Source organism: Macrobrachium nipponense, chromosome 11 (genome assembly GCF_015104395.2).
Source record: "Macrobrachium nipponense isolate FS-2020 chromosome 11, ASM1510439v2, whole genome shotgun sequence".
Lineage (NCBI taxonomy): Eukaryota > Metazoa > Arthropoda > Malacostraca > Decapoda > Palaemonidae > Macrobrachium > Macrobrachium nipponense.
This window is the reverse complement of record NC_061087.1, coordinates 43,670,050-43,685,049: the sequence shown is the minus strand read 5'-3', so window position 1 is coordinate 43,685,049 and position 15,000 is coordinate 43,670,050. Positions and strand designations below refer to the sequence as shown.

The 15,000-nt window shown below is 35.7% G+C and overlaps 1 protein-coding gene across 4 annotated transcripts in view; it reads left to right on the top strand.

Moving 5' to 3' along the window:
- Window positions 1-15,000, top strand: part of LOC135205528 (uncharacterized) — a 101,600-nt gene that overhangs the window by 77,915 nt on the left and 8,685 nt on the right. For all 4 annotated transcript variants that reach the window (XM_064236291.1, XM_064236307.1, XM_064236299.1 and 1 more), the window contains 7 exons: window positions 4,660-4,833; window positions 4,950-5,259; window positions 9,179-9,312; window positions 12,412-12,505; window positions 12,834-12,973; window positions 13,936-14,073; window positions 14,466-14,968. In XM_064236291.1, the coding sequence (XP_064092361.1) occupies window positions 4,744-4,833; window positions 4,950-5,259; window positions 9,179-9,312; window positions 12,412-12,505; window positions 12,834-12,973; window positions 13,936-14,073; window positions 14,466-14,968 (1,409 nt within the window). In that variant the 5' untranslated portion in view covers window positions 4,660-4,743. The remainder of the gene's footprint in view (window positions 1-4,659; window positions 4,834-4,949; window positions 5,260-9,178; window positions 9,313-12,411; window positions 12,506-12,833; window positions 12,974-13,935; window positions 14,074-14,465; window positions 14,969-15,000) is intronic.

Sequence of the window (15,000 nt, the reverse complement as noted above, 5' to 3'; positions counted from 1 at the left end):
TTTGGTCAAGTCACCTAGATTTTCAGTACTGAAAAACATTGTATTATTTTTACATTGTTTTACTTTACACAAAGTTTTGGCTTTGGAAATTAAGTGAGGTTGAAAATGAAAGCATTATGAAGTGACACATGCACCAATATAATATATAATTATTATATATATATATATATATATATATATATATATATATAGTATAAATATATATATATATTGTATATATAATAGATATATATCATATATATATAGTGTATGTAGTATGTATGTATGTGCACATACACTTTGACACGCTTTGAGGAATTTTAACCAAACTTGAAATATATATAACTTAGCATCTGAGAAAGAATACTATAGGTTTAAGACATCACTGGCATCAAAGGGGGTAGTTGTGGGGACAGGTGAGGGAAAGGGAAGAAAAGTAAAATAAACTGAAAACAACAGATACCAGTGGCTAATTCATAGTTTTTGAGGTCGCTGAGATGAACAGTGACACTCCTGATGCCCTTCAAGTCCAAGTTCAGCCCCAATAGGGAGGCAGGGTGAAAAGGGGTGGGAAAGGGATTACATGCAAAAAATATAAGAAAACAACAGACATTGGTGTCTAATCCATAATTTTTTGAGGTCGCTGAAATTAACAGTGACACTCCCAATGCCCTTCAAGTCCAAGTTTAACCCCAATAGGGGGGCCAGATGAAAAGGGTTGGGAAGGGGGTGACATACTAATAATAACCGAAAACAACAGCTATTAGTGACTGACCAATAGATTTTGAGGTTGCTGAGATGAATAGTGACACTTCCAATGCCCTTCAAGCCCAAATTCAGCCCCTACAGGAAGGGTGTTGAGAGGGATGGGAAGGAGGTGACATGTAAAAATAACCTAAAAGGACAAATAATCCATAGTTAAGTCCAAGTTCAGCCAAACCATCTTCACATGAATGATAGAGAAAGAGAGAGAGGGAGAGACAGATTATCAGTTGTTATCAGAGATTTTTCAGGCAGCAATGGGTTGGTCAGCTAATATATATATATATATATAATATATATATATATATATATATATAATGGTTATGTTCAATTTATGATAACAGGCAGAATTCTAGTTGATTTCCTTTTACTTTAGTTACTTCTTTATTTTTACCTGAGGATCACTGAGGACTTCATATAATATCACTGAGTTTACACTTGAAATGTTTATTCAAGAAAACTACTTTTCACTCGACTCAGGAAACTCCGATTAGAATTGCTGTTTCCTTGTGATCCCTTGAGAAAATCAATTTGCAACTAGCTTGTACAATTACATGAGAAGTTCATACAAATAATTATGAAAAAGTGATAACCAATAATTAAATAAAAGGAAGAAAGAGGCATTATCAAAGGGAATGAAATAGGAAATATACTTACAGGAAAATTTATAACATCAAACAGAATAAAATCAGAAAACAGAAATCAAAGAATGGGTCATATAAGTGTCCCTAAGAGGATCAGAATAAAAATTCACAACTTTTCCTGATGACTGTACTAAGAGTGTAATTTCAGACGACAAGACTTTAGTATGCAATGAACAAAGAGTTCTTCGGGGTAATTTACATCCCTGCTGATTAATCAGAAAGGAAGATAAGGTGATCGCGTCATGATTTTTACGTCGAACTTATACAGGGAGTAAATATAAGATACAAGCCGGGAACTCAGAAAATAAAAGAAATGCAGTCGATTACATTACTTGATTCTGCAACAAGGAATTAGTTATCGCAGCTTGGGCCGTTATTGTCCAGGACCACAGGATTCTGAGGGCTAGTCTCTTTTTGGCAGATCCAACCCTTGACAGCGACTGTCGGTCTCAACGGATGTTTTCCTCTGGGTAGGTCTTCGTAGAACTCCTTCAAGGGCGCACCTAGCATATTATTGGCTTTTCAGATCCAGAGGGCGTCGTAGGCGTTCACTGGCTGTCGAAGTTAGGTCAAACTATGTGGGGAGAGTTTGGCACTGAGGATGTTACGCCTCGAAGTAACACTGGACCTTAGGTCAAATATGGCGGCCGTCCAAGTGTGTACGTCTCACGCCCTGGTAAGTCGAAGACTGTTCCAGGTGGCAGGACCTTGGTTTTCTGTTGTCCCGCACCGGCAAGGTGGACTGAGCCATCTGAGGATTACCTTGAAGGAAGATATACCAGGTAAAATCTGGTGTTTCTCTTGAAGGAGGCCGGGGATATGGCAGTAAGCATTATTGGTTGGTGCACCACAGCAACTTTCCTTGGTAACATTTCTTTAATGAACATTCTGGCATCTCTTCATCTCGACAGATTATGCGTGCATCTCTCTCTCTCTCTCTCCTCTCTCTCTCTCTCTCTCTCTCTCTCTGATGCCATGTGGGTGATCTAGGCTGACTTTTATGTCGACCTTCGCTCTTCGGACGAGAAATAACAAATCTATTGGAAAGTGAAAAACTGATTATTGGGATAAAAATAAAAGTAATGAAATCAAAGTGAGAACCATTTCCTGTCCAGGAGAAACCTCAGGTACAAAGGCACTTGGGTTTCAGGCAACTTCTTTTTATGACCTATGTTGGTTACTAGTGCACCACCCTTTCATTTGAGAGACTGGGGCTTGATTTCGATGTGAGTCAAAATTGTAACTCTCTTGCAAGTCAGGAATTACAAAAGTCTTTTCGCTAATCAGTTGACCTGATCTCCTCCCGACCTTGATCAATTAAAAACACAACAACGAAGTTTGGTAAGAAAGAAGAGTATATCATTTACAGATTCAATGTATAGTAGTGGATCGACTAACTTTTCATCTTTGGTGGTCGAGACTTTTATCTTTTATTCAGTCTCCATGTTATTGCAAATGGTAACGAGTGACTTGATCCCACTCATGTTAATGATGATTTGTTCGTAGTCGGAAGTTGGCACTTGGCAAGTACAGTGGTGCTCAAATCTCATGCGACATTATTCTTTTTGTATCGTCCAGACTCTCAGACTCGACGTGACGTTGCCAAGTAATGCTTTTTTTTATGTCATACATGTCGAAAAGTTTGCGAATTCACAGCTAGCCCTATTTTCCTTATGGTTGAATAGACATGATCCCTTTTATGTAATGGTATAATTCGTAATCTGTGTGATTTGAATTTTTATTTTACGTCGCTCATTTCAAAGTGTGGTGTGATAAGGTTAGCGGTGCCAGCAATGAAAGCACACTCAACATGCTCCTCGGACTGGTCATCATAACCACGTCTGCAGTATTTTGACAGTAGATCTAATAAGCTCAAGCAACAGTCATAACATTTTCAAAATAGAAATATGGATGCTGAATGTTGAAGTTTTCGGCTGCGTTTAAGCTACTTGAATGTTGTAAAATGTGTTATAGGCATAAAAAAATAATCTAAGCCTTCTGAGATGTAATCTGTTACTGGTGAATTTATTTGTAGAGATTACCTGTTCTTTGAGGAATACAATAGGAATAGGAATTACAACCAGTTTTCTTTGAATGTTGAAGTTTCAGGCTGTGTTTAAGCTGCCTGTATGTTGCAAAATGATTTATAGGCCTAAAAAAATAATCTAATCCTTCTTAGATGTAATCTATTACTAATGTTTTTATTTTAGAGATTACCTGTTCTTTGAGGAGTAAAAGATGATGATGATTTTGTTTATATGGAGAAGATGGCTATTAATCGAAATATCATAAGTATTAATATCAAGGCGTATGGAACACTTGTTTTCAACTGGTTTAAAATATTATTTTCTTAGAAGTCCTTCTGCTCGCTTTTGGTGTATAATTTATTCTTCCATATGCTAACTTGAAGTGCAAGAATGTGTAGATAACCTCATTTGCTTTCTGGCCTGAAGTTGTTAATATAGAGATGTGAATGTTAAGTGTAAAGTAAAGATATCTATCTAACACCTATGCATAGGAATAATAATATCTTGGCTTTGACAAATAGGCGAATATTTGCTATAAATATAAAGTAAATGTTTTCAAGATAATTTCATGATCGTTGATCATTGTAGACCTACTTATGGTACACCAGGTGTTGTTGTTGCACCGACACTAATGACGTCACACATGCTCACCTCACACGTTTATATCGGTGGGCGCATTCTACTTTTGTATATACATATTTATATTTTTTTCAGCGTTGAGGTGGAAAAGCAATCAAGTAGGACTATTTCAAATTTTATGCTTGCTTTGGTTATTAGTAATGTTATGCCAATTTTTTTTTCGTTTTTTTTATTTAACATTTGAACTGAGGTTTGATGACGACATCGTTTTGGTGAAAGAGTTTTTCTGAAATTTGGATACACGTGACATTTTCTTACAGTTTTGAAATATATGACAGATTTCACTCTTATGAAATATATTATGGCCTTATTGTATGTGATAATCGCGTTTTCTCTTAGAATTAATAGATAAATATGGAGCATGCCCGTAGCCAGTTAGTGAATTTTGAACGAAATCCTATGGACTCATGTCGCATGAGAGTCGAGCATCATTGTACCAGTGAATACATTACTTTCAAGGCTGTACAGTAAATGACATTGATGGCATGGACATTAACGAGTGATAAGAGAAACCATGTACTCAGGTTTATTAAAAATAAAGTTAGACTATATTGGAAACTGTTGCCATGTCTATTTTCATGACCTGTAGCCGTCTTTTTTCTTTGTAGTTTTCAGATTCCAAAATAAGCATCAGCCCACCTGTCAACTGCACAGAGAAAGGCGCTGTTTACGGCGCCACAATCTTCTGGACGATGCAGCTCGTCTCTATAGTCGGACTGGTCTCCGCCATCGCGGGATTGGCGTCATGCACTGCCAAGGAAGTTGGTTATCCGCTGGAACAGGTACGAGGTTAATGCATAGTTTGTTTTGCTGATGAGATGATAATTATAATTCTCAATTAGCGTTGAGAAAAATTTAGCTGTTTACACCAATGACAGGAGGCCCATTCATTTTGCAGAGCATCCCTATCGTAGCGTCCTTCGACCTTTCGGAGACCCTCAACAACATGTTCACCCAGCCCGACGTCGTCGAAGTCCCGCTGAATCCATCGGGCGTCGTCAAGACTAAGTTGTTCGACCTGTTGAGGGCAGCTTACCTGAAGGATGTCGAGAAGGACCGGCTGCAGTCGAAGAACGGCGACAAAGAGAAAGTCAAGGACCTGAACACGACCCTCGTAGAAGAAGATACGTCCGCGCCACTGAATAGGACCAGAAGACAAACGCGCGTCGTGGACGTGCCCATCCCCACACTTCTTGGTCATGTGCCCGGTAAGTGTCACGAAAAATAGTATGAGTCAATGTGGCCGGTCAGCCTGTATTAGGAGAGGCCAAAGGTCACATACAGAAGCATAAACATTTCCATTTGAACCAATGATTTGATATATTTGATATAATGCAAGACTATCGACCTCAAAGTAACTTTGCTGTTCTTTTAAGATATTCTGTCTAACATGGCTTGTTAGATGTCCCTTATGAAGCTGTTTACTATATATATATATAATATATTATATATATATATATAAATAATACATATATATATATTATAGATATAACTATATGAGTATATATATATATATATATATATATATATATATAAATATATATAGATATCTATACTTTATATAATATATAGATATATATACATATCTATAGTATATATATCTCTCATATATATATAGATATATATATATAGATATATATAGTATATATCATATACATTATATATAATAGATATATAATAAATATATATAAGATATTATATATAATATATATATTATTCTAATAGTATAATGAAATATAATTTAATATAGATATATATCTTATATATATATATATATTATATATATAATATAATCTATCTACTTATTATATATATCTAATATAGACTATATATATATATATATTATATATAATATATAAGGATATCTATATATCTAATATATAATGTATATCTCATATCTTATAATTATCATAATATAAATAATATAGATTATAATATATATAAATATATATATCTTACCATATCTATTTAGATTCATATATATAGATTAGATATATACTTATATTATTATTAATATATATATATTATCAATATCTATAATATTATAGATTATCTATAATAATAGTAATATATATAGTATATAATTATATATAAGAAATATATTATTATATATATCTATATATCAATTATTAGATATCTTTATATTATAGATATCTATATATAATATATATTAAAATATATATAATAATATATATTATAGATTATATAATATTAAGATAATCATATATAATATAATAATAGATATACTATTATATATATTATCTATATATATATAATCTATATATAAATAATAAAAAATATAATATAAAATAAAATAATATTAAATAGTAATTATATATTATATCATTAAATATATAGAAAATAATATAATATATAAAATAAATAATATATAAAAATACAAATAATAATATATATATAAATAATAATTATGTGAATAATAAATATAAAGATAATACTAACATATATATCTATATATATATCTATTATTATATAGAATATATGTAAATATATACATTAGATGTGTATATACATATATCTATTTTATATAGATATATATATATATATATATATCTATATCTATATATATATAGATATATATATATATATATCTATATATATATAGAATATCTATATTATTATATATCTATATATATAGATCTATATATATATATATATATATATATATATATATATATATATATATATATATAGATATCTAGTATTATATATATAGATCTATATATATAGATATTATATATTATATATATATATATATATATATATATAGATATATATATATATATATATATATATCTAGATATATATATATTATATAATATATATATACTTAATTAATATATATATATCTAGATATATATATAATTAAATAGGATATCGTAGATATATATATATATCGAGATATATATATCATATATATATAATTATATATAGATATATATATATATATATCTATATATATATATGTGTGTGTGTGTGTGTGTGTGTGTGTGTGTGTATGTGTAATATAATGGAACTCACTATCCTCACAGCTTAATTAACATGATACAGAAGACCACCGTCACCCAGGCGAAAATAATCAGTGACATTAACCTTTTCGGATATGACTTAATCTAGAAGTTTTACTCTTTATAGTCAATGAGAGTTTTTTGTTTAAACGACAGGCATTAACTATTCAGTGTATTATCAATGGATTTGTCTATATTCAACTTTATGATATTTAGAATTATTTCATAAGAAAATCACAATAACTGTATATATGTGTGTGGGTGTGTGCGCGAGTGTGTGTGTATGAGAGAGAGAGAGAGAGAGAGAGAGAGAACTAGAGATGAGAGAGATGACGAATCTATTCGCAGCGGAGATATGCGTAAATTGCGCAAGAACTGTATATGTGTGTGGGTGTGTGCGCGAGTGTGTGTGTATGAGAGAGAGAGAGAGAGAGAAGAGAGAGAGAGGAGAGAGAGAGAGAGAGAGAGAGAATTTCAACTGTATTTATCGCTTAGATGATGGCTACTTTCATTGGCAAGAAATTCTAATACTATAGCATGGCACAAATTGCTGTACAGGTTTCTTTCATTTATATATAAACGTTCCTGGCGTGGACATGCATCACGCTACCCAAACTGCTGTGGACTAGTCTGTCCTCCAGCCTCTGTTTTTGCTGTTTACCCTCCAACGAAGGTCACTGTGGGTAGCCGTTGTTTTTTGTTTTTTTTCCTGGCCGCGCGGACCCAAGTAAAAACTTGGTTTAGGCTGATCAAATGGAAAACCGCAGAGGGAGGTTAATGACACTTCGTGGCTCTGTGGTTACAGTATTAGAAATGGCGTAGGCCTTGTCAAGGATATATCGCCTCTCTCTCTCTCTCTACTTACCTGATAAAATTTTGTTTGTTTTTAATTTTTTCAAACTAGTTAACAAGTTTTCGCTTGAATCATCTTTTCATGGCATTTGTTATTACTGGTATGGCATTACCTTGCTATAGCAAAATACGTATAGCTCGTTTGCAGAACTGTTGGTTTATTTTGATTATACTCTTTACAGTGTCGTATAAACCATAACTAACTCTGCTGACCTGATGATCATGAACCACTTATATTAAACTGATCTGACTGAAAATCATGATGTGACCGATTTTTTTTTTTATCAGCATAGCATCTCCATTAGTTTTTATTTTGTCTTTTCATGAGTGGTTAACTTTTTACCTATCACAATGACTACGTATTTTTGAGAGAGAGAAAGAGAGAGAGAGAGAATGAGAGAGAGAAGGAAATTCCAGAGTCGGTGTTTTATATGCACTGACTCTGGCAAGTCATTCAGTCAAGGAAATGATGCTTTTTGCTTCCTTGGTTGGATAAAACAAGTTAACCAAATATCGTCGTCCAAAGGATAATGTATTTTCTTTTTTGCTTTTTGGTGAAAATTTGCATTCTTGGACACTGACAATTCTTCTTACCTAGAGATTAATCTACCCACCTGAGGTTTTAACTAATTCCTAACAGCTTTGTTCATCAATGCGACCACAAACTGAGGACCGTCCCCGCGAATAACCACGCCCTCCCTATTCACTGGGGAATTTTCCTATTATAAAAAGAACCTTTGATTGCATTGTCATTTTTTACTTTCTTGCTCTTGACGAGGGCATTGTTAAGTGTGAATCGAAGACTTGGATTCAGACATCCTTGAACTTCATTTGAACTTTTCGATTACGTTATATTTAACGCATATTCTACTTAAGTACGACAGTTAACAGAGGCAAGGAACGCGTCATCTTCCCATAAATTTGGTTCGAACTCATCTGAAGTGTGGTAAAGAGAAAACGGTTACCTTAAGGATCACTGGAACATTGTATTTGAGTAACGGGTTCATTGAGCGCCTAGAGGACATTTTTGCAAAGAAAATCCCATTTCTCTTCTCGATTTCTAGGTTACTTCGGAATTGAACATTTGTAACTACACAGGAAGCTATGATATTGTGAAGCATTAATATTCATTCTATTTATTGAAGAACAAGACATAGCATTACCTTCAATGACCTCCCTTATTCTTTGATATGCGTTACTTTTATGATCGGACTGGATCCACAGCACTAATCGATCTCATTGCCCACAGGACCCGACGATCCGGACACGGACGTGTGCGCACGTGACGAAGTGTTGTTGGATGATGGCGACTGCTACGAGTTGCTAGACCAGGGCCCCTGTGAGGACGACGAATTTGTCATCATGGACCCCAATACAAGGAAGGTAAGTGACGAGTATCTTGAGAAAACAATCGAGTTTTCGGTACAGCGTATAATGCTGTATGAAGTTCTCAGCCACGGCCCATGAAACTTTCGGCAACAGCCCGGTGGTGCCATGTGTTGTTGGCATCTATAGCGGTGTCAGACGCACTATCATGGCTAAATTTAACCTTAAATAAAATCAAAACAACTGAGGCTAGAAGGCTGAAATTTGGCACGTTTGAAAATTGGAGAGTGGATGATCAACTTACCAATTTTCAGCCTTCAAGCCCCATTAGAAAAAATATGAATAAAAAACCTAAATGAACGTGCATTGACAGCCGTTGACTTTTGTTACTGAGTAAAATGTGAAGGAAGACGTCACTTCATTGGGCAAGCTCGTCACCAAGACGGTTGACGTTGGAACCTTGACCAATTGAAAGAATGCAGGAAGGCACAATAAATTCGGGTCAAACCACAATGTTACCAACAAATATTTTCAGGATATCAAAGATCTTATGAAGGGAAAATGTCTTATGGAGAAACTTGCGAAAAGATGGGACCTCAAATCTCACTTGGCGTCATAAGGACTATAGTCATCGGCGCCATCTGTTGGAGAGAGAGAGAGAGAGAGAGAGAGAGAGAGAGAGAGAGAGAGAGAGGGGCTGAAGGAGGAAGAGGAGAATGGAGAATCAGATGGTTTGATTAAACGAATGCACTTCATTTCAGTGAGGCCTTTCAAGTAGAAAAAAGGAAGTATTGGTGCTACTCACGAAGGAGAAATACATCTTGACAATGAATGAGGGTCATTAAAGAATTTCAATTCTGGTGAAAGAAATAATCCACTACGCAGAAAAGAACAGGCTGCTAAAGTTTAGATAACAATTTAGTGACACTTCAGATCAAAAAATGATGCAATGGAGACGTCCAGTTCCTTGAGAGATTATGCAGAACATCATGATTTTCCAACAGAACAGTGATTTTGAAGCGAAAGAACTATAATAGGCCGGAATTATTAAGTCGTTTTTTGGGGGGGAACATTTTTACGAACTGATGCGAGGCTGGCCTAGAGAGAGAGAGAGAGAAAGAGAGAGAGAGAGAGAGAGAGAGAGAGAGAGAGAGAGAGAGCTCGTAGCAAACAAGCTGAATGTAGAAGAATCAGCAGAATCTTGTCTGAATAATTTATAGTCACAAATGTGGGAGCCATAGTTTATATATGAATATTATCTGGAAAGTATAAAAGCTGGATTATAAAATGCGTAAGAAGTTCCGCTTGGCCGGATGAAAATATACTTGGTGAGTAACTGGCAACGAAGATTTAGTACTGAGCATTGAGATTTAAAAGGAAAAAGGAGATGAATTGGCAAGTGACCCGTAGGTCAAGCAATCAAAGTCCTATGAATGTTAAGAGCTTTAGACGTATCTTTCGTGGCAAAGAGTGATAATTTTAATAAAGATTACTGGATTTGATAGTCTTAGGATAATAGGAAGTAGTTAGAGTTCCAGACTACATGATAACAGACGAAAAAAATTAAAAGGAGGCAGAAAGCTCTTCTGTCGGATCCGTCACTTTCATCGGGATAAGCTGAAGTAGTTGCCAAGAAACAGGCGATTCAATATTCCAAAGAGACAAGATTAGGAAAGAAACTCGAGAACATTGAAATATTGGGAGAGGTAGAAGTAAAGACAAGAAAAGAGTGTGATCAGTAAGACTCGGATGACTTCGGGAGTTTTCTAAACAAGCTTTGGATCGAGACAGAACAGAGAAGATATTTACTGATGTCAGCAAATTAAGTGGCGATGCCTACAAGAATTTTTTTCTTGAGATAAGGGTAATATTACAGAGTGAAGGGATTTCTTAATGAAAAATCAAGATTTTATTTTTACTTGAAGATTAGCTGTTCAGTAGTTTCTGATTGAAAAAACACGTTTAATAAAAAGAAAACCTCTTCTAGTTTCTGTTTTCTCTCGGGGTAGCTAAGGTACTGAGCTTCTAATTCAATTTGTCCTGAATGATTCGACTAAGAAAGTGCAAAATGTTTTCATGAAACAAGACAGCGATGCCATCAGCATTAAGCTGTCGATTTTTAAGATGATGATGTAGTCCAAACTAGTGCCCTCCTCTGGCCTAAGCATGAATAACAAAATTGGAAGTCGAAGGAAAATACAATCAAACAGATTGGGAGGGAATGAGAGCAGAAATATGAGATGGAATGAGAATAGAAATAGCAATGTCAGGGAAGAGTTAGAATAATGAAAAACCTAGCGGCAGATGATTTCACGGAATGATATTATGAAAAAAAAAAAGAGAAGCGGAATTGCTGATGCGTGAAGAAGATTGGGGAACATTATATGGCCAACCTGGAGAGGAAAGAGGATTGTTACGGAGCTTTAATCAAAATTTTATTTATGAGAAATATACTACGTGTCAACTCTCGGGAGAGAGAAAAGATCATTTGAAAAAACAAATGAGGATTGTGTCACTTACTTTAAGAATTTCTCTTCTTCAAGCATGGCAAAAAATGAAAATAAATGCGAATGGAAAGACGTATCATGATGAATGGTTAAGTTAAATAAAAAAAGCAAAGAAAAAATAACACATAAAAGGAAGAATTTGCTACCTCAACACAGAAATCATGCTTTTGTATGTAGTTTTTAGTTCTAAATATATATGATCTTTCCAAGACAGCTTAGAAGCAATGTAACCGCCGAAGTGTTCAGTGAAAAAATTGAATATCATTATCATCCACTTGGAAAGTAGATTGTGAAGGAAACGTGACAGAAATTTGTTGATACTGCGTCTTTGTAGAATTGAGATTGTGTAAATGACTGTCAGAGATTCAATTCAGATATGCCTTCAAGCAGATTATCTCCATATAGTAAAACGTCAGGTTAGCATACAGTCGAAGACCAAACCTAGGATATGTAAATGCTGAAAGAAACTGGAACATAAAATTCATACTCCTTGACATTTATTTTTGAAGAAAATTAGGCTATGCCTTCATTCGTCAGCCTCTGGTCACACATGAGATATAATACTAAGTAAGTGATGACTCATGCCCTACCAGTTCAACACAATATTGCGAAGTCGAAACCAAATGCAATATCTTACTTATGTCAACAGGGTTTTTGTGCTCCCCGTCTGTGTCCTCCAGGGAGAGTCTTCCTCTTCAGCGATCAGCTGTGCCATGACCCAAGAGAAGCAGGACTGTGCCCACGTGAGTCACATCACCTCTCTTTTTCATTAGGATTGTTTTTTCATTTAGCTAATCATCTAGCATCTCATAAGAAGAAAGGTTTATTATCTCTTGATATCTGTCACAAATGCAAGCTGTATGTTCCAGAAATTACGAAAAAATTCTAAGGGAAAATTAGACCTGCAACATTATAGTTAACTTACTTCATCGACGGTCACGGCCCGTTTATGAATCCGCGCATTTCCCAGTTTGATGATATAGTATTTGTTCTTTAAACCTCACGATTACTTCAGTAGATAAAGCTAACTCTTGTTCACTCTCAAAAAGAGCCTTTCATTCTCGTTGTTAGCTGGGCGCATGGTCTTCACGAGCAGCTTCGGCACCCCGCTGTGTGGATGCCCTGACGGCACTTACGAGGAGGACGACGACCTCGATGACAACGTGTGTGAGCCCATTTTAGGTCAAATTCCCAACTGTCCTTCAGGGGAGGTAAGTGACGCTCTTCAGTGACTTTTCATAAGGGAGCGTTCTATTGAACAAGCAAAAAATGCAAATCGAGATTTCTGTCCAGTGGTGCCTATAGCGCTGCCCGAAATGCGGTTATGGCTAAATTTAACCTTGAATAAAATAAAAACTACTGAGACTAGAGGGCGGCAATTTAGTGTGTCTGATGATTGGGGGTATTGATCAACATACCAATTTTCAGCCCCCTAGCTTCAGTAGGTTTTAAGATCTGAGTGCGGACGGACAGACAGAAAACTAAAACTATAACGTTACCTCCTGCAAAAGAACTTATGAAAACCGTTCTAAATGGTGGATATTAGCCAAAGAAAAATTTCTTTCATCTTCACTGAGATCAAAAGAATTTTTTTGTCAAGTATGAATCGAGTTAGTATTATTGAAGATCATAAAGAATGAAGACCTGTCAAATGGGACTGGTAAAAATAATCGTCAGTATACAATGAAAGGCTACAGTGTTTGGTTTTATAGAGGATTATGGCTACTATTTTGACTTGGCTAGTAGAGGTGTGAAATTCAGGAGCCTTTTATGCATCTACATCTGAGTTTGAGGAAAAGTGCTTTCAGTTTTAATTACCTTTGTCAGCCACTGCATCATCTTTTTAGTTACCCCTGTCAATCTGGATGAAGATTAGAAAACGATACACCTGCAATGTACATTAGTCGTGGTACAACAGTAATGAAAGAATGAATTTCACCATGATTGCTACCTTGTCTTTTCTCCGATGCCACCCATATCAAGGGACATCTTAATGTTAAATTAAAAAGATGAAGAGTATTGGTTTTGAAGCACTAAAAGTTGCGCCATAAAGATTGAATGTTCATTGATAAAAAGTGTGATATCTTATGTTTGCGCCGGCGTTTAATTAACTGTTAAGAATGGCCAACGATTTACTTCTTGTCTTCATTCATTCTCTGCCTCTGACTGGCAGGTGTTCTGGTTCACTGACTTCCGCAGTCCTCCTGCCTGCCGACCTGACCCTTGCAAAGGCCTGAACTTGAAAAGAGGACCCGAAGATCTGCCGTATGTTCCCGCTCTTGTTGACAGAAAATGCTACAGAATTGGATCGGTATGTTGATGTCCTGTTGCCCCATGTCTCTTCTCGCTTTTCAGGGTGTTTTGATGTTTTGTGGTAAGCTATGACACCTAAGCCCTACCCATATTGTTGCTTCTCTATTGACCACGGAACAGACTATCTTAGAAATCACATATGTTATATATATAGATAGAGGTTAAACTATTCAATAAATTTAAAATGTCTTATTTTGATTGCTAAACTGCTGAAAAGATAATGACAGATTTTGCAGCAACTTTTGATTCGGTTGTTTTTCTCATTGCTGTCATTGATGTTTTTGATATCGTGTAGAGCTGAGTTAGTATTTGTTAGCAGTGGCCTGAATGGTACTCATTACTACTTGAAATATGATCTCTGAAGTTATTTTCCACTTTATCTCCGAACAGCAACCGAGTATCTGCAAATCAGATCAGTTCTACTCCTTATCTCTGAAGTATCTTCGTGGCGTTTGCTCAACCTTGGATGAGGCAGGATACACCGTTTTAGACGACGGAGACGTGTCATCCCTCACGAGCACATTCGGAGAATTCATCACCAAAGACTCAGGATCCTCTAAGCCCCGGGTCACTGCGAAACCCCGAATTTCATCGAGCAAACCCAACCTCCTCTCCTTCAAGCCGTCTCGAAGTCCGCCCAAGATAACACCGGCTGGTACTTCTTTACTGTCCAGTCCCGAAATCGGGGCTCCAGTCATGAAAATGGAAAACGCAAGTGTCTACCAGAACCCCATTCTTATTGGACAATCTGTGGTGGCCAATCACCACCCAGCTCTCAATGAAGTAGACCCAAGGCGACCTGTCCTGGCCTTGGCGGCTACCCACATGAACGCCTTCTCAACGCCTCTGATTACTGTCAACGGTTCAACGACAATGTTAGGCTTCGTTGCTGGGTGAGTTGATTAACGCCTCATATTTTGCCAAG